This window comes from Saccopteryx leptura, chromosome 5, assembly GCF_036850995.1.
Source record: "Saccopteryx leptura isolate mSacLep1 chromosome 5, mSacLep1_pri_phased_curated, whole genome shotgun sequence".
Taxonomy (NCBI): domain Eukaryota; kingdom Metazoa; phylum Chordata; class Mammalia; order Chiroptera; family Emballonuridae; genus Saccopteryx; species Saccopteryx leptura.
The window spans coordinates 220,251,663-220,260,711 of NC_089507.1; the positions used below are offsets into that span (position 1 = coordinate 220,251,663).

A 9,049-nucleotide genomic window follows, 5' to 3' on the forward strand; every position below is an offset into this window, starting at 1 on the left:
CAGCCTCATCAGAACCTTCAGTGCTGACTCCCTGTTTCATGCTCATGCTGCCCCTGGGGTCACAGCTGATCCTGAGCCCACTGTCCAGAGCAGGACGGTAGCCCAGGCCACACAGGTGGGGAGTGACAGGCAGGGCGAGTCCTTAACCTTTCGGGCAGGGGTGGTGGCAAGGAAAGACCTCCTGCCCTGGTGGAGGACAGTGTGACCCTCTATGCATACAGGACGCGGGACCTGGTCGCTGGGCTCCCTGATTGTTCCATAGCTGGGGACGCTCCTCCCCCACCCCCCGGGCCCCGCCCGCACGCTCACTGCCACCAGGATCTGCAGGGCGCTGTGCAGGGCCTCCACGTAGCCGTGTGCCAGGGTGCAGCCCACGCCTGGTGCCAGGGCCTGGCCACCAGGGGGCCTCCAGCCTGCCGGCGGCTCCTCACGCTGACAGCCAGGGCCGTGCTCACGCCACCAGGAGCGGTGTTTGGAGAGGTTGAAGGTCAGGAGCTCACTGTCCTGGGGGCGAGGGGGACGGGACCCGGTTAGCACAAGAGACGTCCCCAGCCTCCACCCAGGACGCCAGCAGTGAGGGACCAGAGCACCAAAGCCCTCCTAGCTGCTCCCCGCCCGCGACACCTGGAGTCAAGTCGCACCCCCACTTCTGGCTCTCGAGACTTCCCTCTGAGCTTCACGCAGGAATGAAATAAACCGCTACGTGTCAAGTGCCCGGAAGAGCTGCTCAAGCAGCATCTGTTCACCAAGGACAGTCTTGGTGAAACACGGCTTGGATGTGGTCCCGGCCCACTCCCCGCGGGAGGGACCGATGGACTTTATCGGGGTTGGAAAGTGCAGAGGACGCAGGAAGGCGATGTTGCCCCGCTTGGCTCAGGCCGATGCCCCTGAGGTGGTACTTCCACCTGCACACCTCGGCCAGTGCTGGTCTCTCTGCTCCTGGCCCCAGCCTTGACCTTCCTTTCAGGTGCTGCTGCCCAGGATGGAAGGACCCCTCCTCCAGGAAGCCTTACCTGGTGCATCTTTGCCCTAGCTGGAGGCCACCAGTCCGGCAATGCCCACAGACCTCACCCATCCATCCATCCATCCGTCCACTCACTAGTCTTTCCCCGGGCATGACTGAGTCACTGCTGGGGGTCAGGGACAGAGCCAGGAGCAGGCCTAGCCCCGCCTCTCTGTGGGGACAGGTGACTAACATATGCCCACGGTGGCCATGCCCCTCCATCTGCACAGGTCTCCTGGCCTTGACTCACCTTGGAGAGGCCCCCCACATCCAGGTAGAAGCAGGTGATGAAAACATTCCAGGTGACCCAGATGGCGGACCACACGGCGTACTAGGGAGACAGTGTGGGGAGGGGGTGTGGAGAAAGTGAGAGAACCCAGGTGGCCCAGACAGCTGTCCATCACGGGGTACTAGGGAGACAGTGTGGGAGGGGTGTGGAGAAAGTGAGAGAACCCAGGTGACCCAGACAGCTGTCCATCACGGGGTACTAGGGAGACAGTGTGGGAGGGTGTGGAGAAAGTGAGAGAACCCAGGTGGCCCAGACAGCTGTCCATCATGGGGTACTAGGGAGACAGTGTGGGAGGTTGTGGAGAAAGTGAGTGAACCCAGGTGGCCCAGACAGCTGTCCATCACGGGGTACTAGGGAGACAGGGAGGGGTATGGAGAAAGTGAGAGAACCCAGGTGGCCCAGACAGCTGTCCATCACGGGGTACTAGGGAGACAGTGTGGGAGGGTGTGGAGAAAGTGAGTGAACCCAGGTGGCCCAGACAGCTGTCCATCACGGGGTACTAGGGAGACAGGGAGGGGTATGGAGAAAGTGAGTGAACCCAGGTGGCCCAGACAGCTGTCCATCACGGGGTACTAGGGAGACAGGGAGGGGTATGGAGAAAGTGAGAGAACCCAGGTGGCCCAGACAGCTGTCCATCACGGGGTACTAGGGAGACAGTGTGGGAGGGGTGTGGAGAAAGTGAGAGAACCCAGGTGGCCCAGACAGCTGTCCATCACGGGGTACTAGGGAGACAGTGTGGGAGGGGGTGTGTGTGGAGAAAGTGAGTGAACCCAGGTGACCCAGACAGCTGTCCATCACGGGGTACTAGGGAGACAGTGTGGGAGGGGGGTGTGTGGAGAAAGTGAGTGAACCCAGGTGGCCCAGACAGCTGTCCATCACGGGGTACTAGGGAGACAGTGTGGGAGGGGGGTGTGTGGAGAAAGTGAGTGAACCCAGGTGGCCCAGACAGCTGTCCATCACGGGGTACTAGGGAGACAGTGTGGAAGGGGGGTGTGGAGAAAGTGAGTGAACCCAGGTGGCCCAGACAGCTGTCCATCACGGGGTACTAGGGAGACAGGGAGGGGTATGGAGAAAGTGAGAGAACCCAGGTGGCCCAGACAGCTGTCCATCACGGGGTACTAGGGAGACAGTGTGGGAGGGGTGTGGAGAAAGTGAGAGAACCCAGGTGGCCCAGACAGCTGTCCATCACGGGGTACTAGGGAGACAGTGTGGGAGGAGGTGTGTGTGGAGAAAGTGAGTGAACCCAGGTGACCCAGACAGCTGTCCATCACGGGGTACTAGGGAGACAGTGTGGGAGGGGGGTGTGTGGAGAAAGTGAGTGAACCCAGGTGGCCCAGACAGCTGTCCATCACGGGGTACTAGGGAGACAGTGTGGGAGGGGGGTGTGTGGAGAAAGTGAGTGAACCCAGGTGGCCCAGACAGCTGTCCATCACGGGGTACTAGGGAGACAGTGTGGGAGGGGGGTGTGGAGAAAGTGAGTGAACCCAGGTGACCCAGACAGCTGTCCATCACGGGGTACTAGGGAGACAGGGCCGGGGAACCCAGCTCTTCACGGGGAAGGGCCCACCCTGCCTTTGCCCTGGGGATGCCCTTGGAGGAGATGTCACCGAGGCCCCTGCAGGTGGCAGGGCCTCTGCTTCTGGGTCTCAGCCACGGAGCCTTCCTGGAGGACAGGACTCCCACTCCCACAGAGAAGGAGACGCCGGGAGCAGCTAGCCGGGCGGGACCCTTCCCTGGCTCTGTGCCCTCGCTCAGAGATGCCCGTGGCCCATCCAAGACGGACAGAGGACAAGCAAGGGCATGAATGGCTTGAACTCCAAAGCGCCCCCTCCAAACCCTCCCCTTCCTAAAAGAGCTCCCTAGCCAGCCGCCCGCTGGGAGTAGAGGCCTAGGGGGCTGACGGCTGTTGTTAACTGGGACAGTGCCCGTGTCCCCTTATCCGCTCTGCTCAGGGCTGTATCTGCGCCCTGCCCACAGCTGCAGCCCACATGCCTCAAACACCTGCGACCCGGGGCCCTTCACGGGAAAACGTTTGCCGCAAACCCAGGTCCAGACCAGTTACTTTGATCTGCGCTTGAATAATGCGGCTCTGAGCAAAACTTCCCGAACATCGTCCAAGCCTGTCCAGGACAGGGGGGCAGTGTGCAGGGGGCTTGGGCTGGGGGCACGCTGGGGGGCCTGGGCTGGGGGCACGCTGGGGGGGCCTGGGCTGGGGGCACGCTGGGGGGCCTGGGCTGGGGGCACGCTGGGGGGGGCCTGGGCTGGGGGCACGCTGGGGGGAGGCCGACCCCTGCTCTGAGCCTCAGTGTCCGGGTGAGAATTCCAGGCTGTGGAGAGGTGTGAGCCCGGAGATCTGGGAAGGTGGTGTGCGGCTGAAATCCCGCACTTTCTGGTGCGTTCCTGGTGGTCTCTAGGACAGTACGCCACCGGAGGCTGTTCATCTGGCTCACTGCCTCTGGGCGGGAACCAGGCCATAGCAGACTCACCACCACCACGTAGCGAGGCCGGTACTGGACGGTGCCGAAGAGCCCCAGGATGACCATGACGATGTGGAGGAAGGTGGCCAGGATAGGTGCCCACTGGTAGCCCAGGAAGTCAAACACCTGCCGCTCCAGGGCGGTGACCTAGGGCAGGGCGGGCAGGCGCGTGAGGGGCCCTGGACCTCTCCCGGAGGCCCCGGCCAGCCTCTCCTGCCCAATCGTTCCTCTGGAGTGCCTGCTGTGGTCCTGGCTCTTCCAACAAGCCCTGAAAACTCTCCATTGGGTGCTGCTCCTGTTTTTCAAAAGTTCCTCTTTGAGCCACTTAGTTTCATCATCTGGCAAATGGGAGCTCCATCCAGGGTTATTCTAACTCCCAGGGCTGGGCAGGGGGTGGGGGGCAAACAGTGGACAGAGGGCAGGAAGCTGGAGGCCGAGAACCGGCTTCTGTACCCACACCCCAGTCCGCTGGGCTCTCTCCTGCTTTGGAGACAGTGGGGCTGGGGGAGGGGCAAAGCTGCTCGTCCACTTCAAGGCCGTTCTCGCCTCTCCAGCTCTCTAGACGGAGGGACGCCAGCCCTCTAGACAGACAGACACCAGCCCTCTAGGCACGGCTGGCAGAGGAGCTTGATGTTTTATATGTAGGGGAGCTGACCAGCTCTGAGCTCAGTCATGTCTCCAGAAAGGATTCATTCTTTCATTCATTCATTTACTCATCCATCCATCATGCTTCGGGGCCAAGCCCCTCACCAGCGCTGGTGATGAGGAGACACGGGAAGAAAATACAGCCAAGTCTTCCGCATCTGCGAGGGCCGGACGAGACCAGCCGCGTCCTGGAAGGGCCGCAGCGGAGAAAGGGATAGCAACCCGGCGGGGCCCATGGCTGCATGTCACGACTTTACTGCAGGCCCACTGTGCGCCCAGCGCTCCCTGATACTTGACAGAGCTACAGAGGCCCATGCCTGACTCAGAGTGACCTCCGGTGTGTGGGCTGGGGGTCTTGGGCTGAGGGAGGGATCTGAAAGGGGGAGGAGGGAGAGGAGTCCCTCCAAGCGGCAGAGTGACGAGGGACAGAGCCCAGCAGGGTGTGAGTGGTTGTGGATTTCCTTGGGATCACTGGGCCTGCTGACCACAGATGCCTGACCTCGGCCAGCACACTCGGCCTTTCTCCACCCAAGGTCCTCTCTGCTGCTCCAAGCCTATGCCCTGGAGCCCTCAGGGGGACCCCAACCAGCCCCAGAAGCAGCTGCTGTGGGCGTGTGGCTGTGGATGGTCCTGGGGTGGGGTGGAGGGTGGGTGGCATTGCATGGCTATTTCCCGGAGGTCTTGGGCAGGGGGACATTCCAAGCATGTCCTTCAGGGTGGCTGGGGTTGGCCCTAGGAGACAGCTGGGTGTGGGGGGCAGGAGCAGGCTCACCTGTACAGTGTGGGAAAACCTCCCACGGGAGGCTCCCCTCCCTTCAAATACACAGCCCCTCCACTCTGAGCCACGTCCCCTCGTGTCACGGCTCGTCCCACCCACAGGCCTGCCGTGGGGTGAGGCCCCAGGTGAGTCCCCTGTTGGCTGGATGGCTGCAGCCAGGAGGTGGTCAGGACTTGTCCTCCTCTCCTGAGAGACCGCAGTGAAGCTGACAGTCTCCACCAATAACCAGGACCGTGGAGCGTCTCGGACACTCAGGAGTTCTGCCTGGCCTTTCACCCCTCCAGCCCAGGGCACCCGGCACACAGTGGGCGCATGGCGGGAACCAGATGCGCATCCTGCGCGTGTCCCTGCTGATGGCTCTCCGAGTCTGAGGGGTGGCCCTCGGCCTGCAGCCTGGCAGGAGACCGGAAGGCGCAGGCCCATGGCCACAGGGGCGGGCGAGCAGGGAGAAGATGCGGGCTGCCCGGCTGCCCAAACCCCTGCTGAGCCCTCACTGCCCTCTTGTCACTGCGGTGGGCCACAGCCTGGGAAACGGCCCTCCACCCCCACCCCACTGGCTCAGAGCAAGCAAAGTTCACACTACTTTTCAGAGGGAAGGCTCTGAGGAGACACGCTCAGGCCTTTGTCCCGTACCCTGGTAACCAGGACACTCCCACGCTTGTCAGAAAGAGAAGAGAAAAGACACAGGGCTCCCCCCCCACAGCTCCCCCCTCGGACCTCCCACCCCACACAGTGGCCAGAGCAGTGGGTGATGTCAGACCACAACCTCCTCCCCCGCCCCCGCCCCCACCCCTGCTACCCTTACCACTGGCCTGGGACAAAAGGCTTTTCACAGCTCCCTGCTGCATTTCAGCTGGCCTCGTGGGGACACAGCCCTGGCCTGGCCCTCTACATCGGCCTGAAGTCCCCCCTCCCCTCCACAGTCCAGGAAAACCCTGCAGCCTTCATGCCAAGATAAACCCTTCTCCCTAAACTGTGGCCAAATTTCCAGGGGCCTGCAGGGACACCCCTCTGTCCATTGGCCATTTTGGAGGTTCAAGAGGCAACATTCCCGGACCTGATGCCTCTGAGCCTGAGGTCACGTCCCTCATCCAGAACCTCTGTTTCTTCTGCCCCAATGCAGCTCAACTCCAAGAGCATCCCACACAGGACGCTTGGCGTTTCGACACCGAGCCAACATTCCAGCACCCCGAAAGCAGTTCTGCTTCCTGCGGCCGCCCAGCCACCAGCCTGCAACCCTCCGAGGCACCTGGCTGTCCTCCACCCATCGCTCTTCCTTCCCCTTTCTTGCTTCCTGACTCCCATCGTCCCCAAAGACTTCTGCAGGGTGGCAGCTCACTCCCCGCCTTATCAGCACGAACCCTGCAGACTGCCCACCTCCCTCCACACTCCCCTCACCCCCTGCCTTCAGGCTTCCACAGCTCTGAGTGCCCAGCAGGGAAGCAGCTTCCTCCAGGTGGGGACACACCCGGCCAGTGCCTCTCAGCCCCATGCAGGCTCTGCCAGCAAACCCTGTCCCCAGGTAAAGGACAAGAGGACCCCAACCCTGCACAGCCACGGGTCCTCTACTCACTTCTCTGCAGCAGCCCCTCTTCCTCCTGGCCCCTGATTCAGGAGGAAACGGTGCCCATCTGAGCCGGAACACACCCAGTCTGGCCTCATCAGAGCAACGTTTCTTTTTTTTTTTTAAGCACAGGGACCCAGAGGCCATCAGCATCTCCTCCCTAGCCCAGTGGCCCAGACTTTTGTTAGCCCCCTCCCCGAGAGCAGCGGGCTCTGGGAATGGGACCCGATCCCGCACCCCAGATCTACACGGGCAGAACGGAAACTTGGCTGAGGAAATGGCCAAGTTCTCCACAAAGCGGCATCCAGGGGGCCCAGCTAATCCCGGACACATTAGACGCCCAAGTGCAGCCCTGGGTACCGGCTCCACTCCCTCTCCCCATCCGCTTCCCATCCTCCCAGCCCCCCTCCCAGAGCCGCGAGGGGCCGCCCCCTCCAGCTTGGGAGTCTGCCAGGGGCGGGCAGGGCCGGGATCCCACTCACAAACTCACAAACACCCCCCCACACACACACACACACAATGGGCCGTCAGGCCTCGGAAACGGAACCCGGCCGCTCACTGGGGCCTGGCGCTGGCTTCGTCAAGGAAACACCCGCACGCGCTCTTGCGCGCACAATCGGAGCCACACACGCCTCCCGACACGCGTGGGCCGCGCGCAGCTGCTCCCTCCCCCGACCACACCACGCCGCGCCCGCTGGACTTGTGGAGTCCCCAACCCAAAGTGCTGGCGAGAGAGAGAGAGAGAGAGAGAGAGAGAGAGAGAGAGAGAGAGAGAGAGAGTCCAGAGCGACCCTAACCCCAAGTCTTTTGTTCTGCGATGGTCCCTTTCATTCGCGCCCCCGCACCTGTCCGCGACGCCCGGGACCACGTGGCCGCCCCCGCACCTGTCCGCGACGGCCGGGACCACGTGGCCGCCCCCGCGCACGCACAGCTGCACAGCCCGGCGGCGCGCGGGGCGGGCCCGAGGGGACCGAGGGGGTCGGAGGAGTCGCCCCCAGGGGAGGCATAGAGTCCTATGTGGCGAACTTCCGCCGTGGAAGAGCCCGCGGGTCCGAGTCCCCACAGGCTGGCGAGAACCCAGAGGCGGTGACCGCGCCGGGATCTCCCAGTTGCCCGGTGACTGCGGGGCCCGAGGAGGGGTCGCCACTCACCAGCTGGAAAGTGCAGAGGAAGATCAGCGTGCAGCGGCCGGAACAGCAGCCCATGGTGCCGGCGCGGCCCGCGGGCGCCGCCTCCACCGTCTGGACCCCGCGCCTCGGCCCGCAGCCCCCCACCCCCCACCGGCCCGCCTCCTCCCGGCCCCGCCCCCGCACGAGTCCCCAAGGCCCCCGACCCCGCCTGGCCCGCTGTCCCCGGTCTCCCGCAGCCCCTAGCCACGCCCCGCAGCTAGGACTCACAGACTCGCCACCGCTGCTGGACGGGTTTCACCCCGCACCTCCCTTGCCCTGTCCTCGGCCCCCGGCCCCCGGCCTGTCCCCAACCCCGCCCCTCCCGCAGAGCCAGGCCCCCGGCCCAGCTCCGCCCCCTCGAGTAACAGCTGTGCCTCGTCTCTCTCTCCCTTCGTCCTCCCCCACTTGTGGCCTCTGGGGACTTTGGGCCAGCTGGGGAGGGGACGCGGGACCCCTTCTTAAAGGGGCGATGTCACGGTCTTCTCTGGTGGCGTGGAGCACTGAGGGGCTGCGATGTGGCCCCACGAGAGACCCGAGGCTGCTTCAAGCCTGTCGGAATCCAGGGTAACTAACCAGCGACTGCCCTAGGCCAGGAAACCTCCTGCCTGGCACCTCCTGCGTCTGCCCCGCCCCCGGTGTGACACCCCCATCCACCTCCTTCTCAGTAGGGCTACAGGTGCACCCCAACCTCAAGGTGTCCTAGACCTGAGTCAAGAGCTTAGGGGTCCCCCTCCTGGAGGTGAGGGCCTAGGATTAGGAGGAGGGATAGCACAGCCCGCTGGGAGCTCACCGGCCCCAGGAATGTGGGAGACCTTAAGTTTGGGACTGCTCTGAGTGTGACCCAGCCAATGGGCTCAGTCCTGAGGGGAGGGACCGTGGGGAGGCCTGGGTCCCCGTGTGTGGAAAAGAGAGGAGGGGGGGCTGTTCCCTGTGGTCAGACCTGTCCCCAGAAGGAGAACCTTGTGCTGGGAGGCAGGCGATGGTCCCGGTCAGGCCTCGGAAAGGAGCAGGACTTGAGGTGTGGGGACAGGAAGGTCCATACTAGGTAAGGGACACAAGCACGGCTTCCTAGCAGCCCAGCACGTGACACTGCAGCCTTGGGCTGTTGTTGCTCTTGGCTCTGG

At 63.5% G+C, this 9,049-nt stretch overlaps 1 protein-coding gene across 1 annotated transcript in view; it reads right to left on the minus strand.

Annotated features, from left to right (window-relative positions):
* NKAIN4 (sodium/potassium transporting ATPase interacting 4) overlaps window positions 1–8,010 on the minus strand; it is a 15,951-nt gene extending 7,941 nt beyond the window's left edge. The window contains exons 1-4 of the mRNA XM_066384387.1: window positions 7,908–8,010; window positions 3,779–3,916; window positions 1,254–1,334; window positions 310–504 (exon numbers count right to left, since the gene is read on the minus strand). Coding sequence (XP_066240484.1) covers window positions 310–504; window positions 1,254–1,334; window positions 3,779–3,916; window positions 7,908–7,961 — 468 coding nt within the window. The 5' untranslated portion in view covers window positions 7,962–8,010. The remainder of the gene's footprint in view (window positions 1–309; window positions 505–1,253; window positions 1,335–3,778; window positions 3,917–7,907) is intronic.
* Between the last annotated feature and the right edge of the window lie 1,039 nt (window positions 8,011–9,049).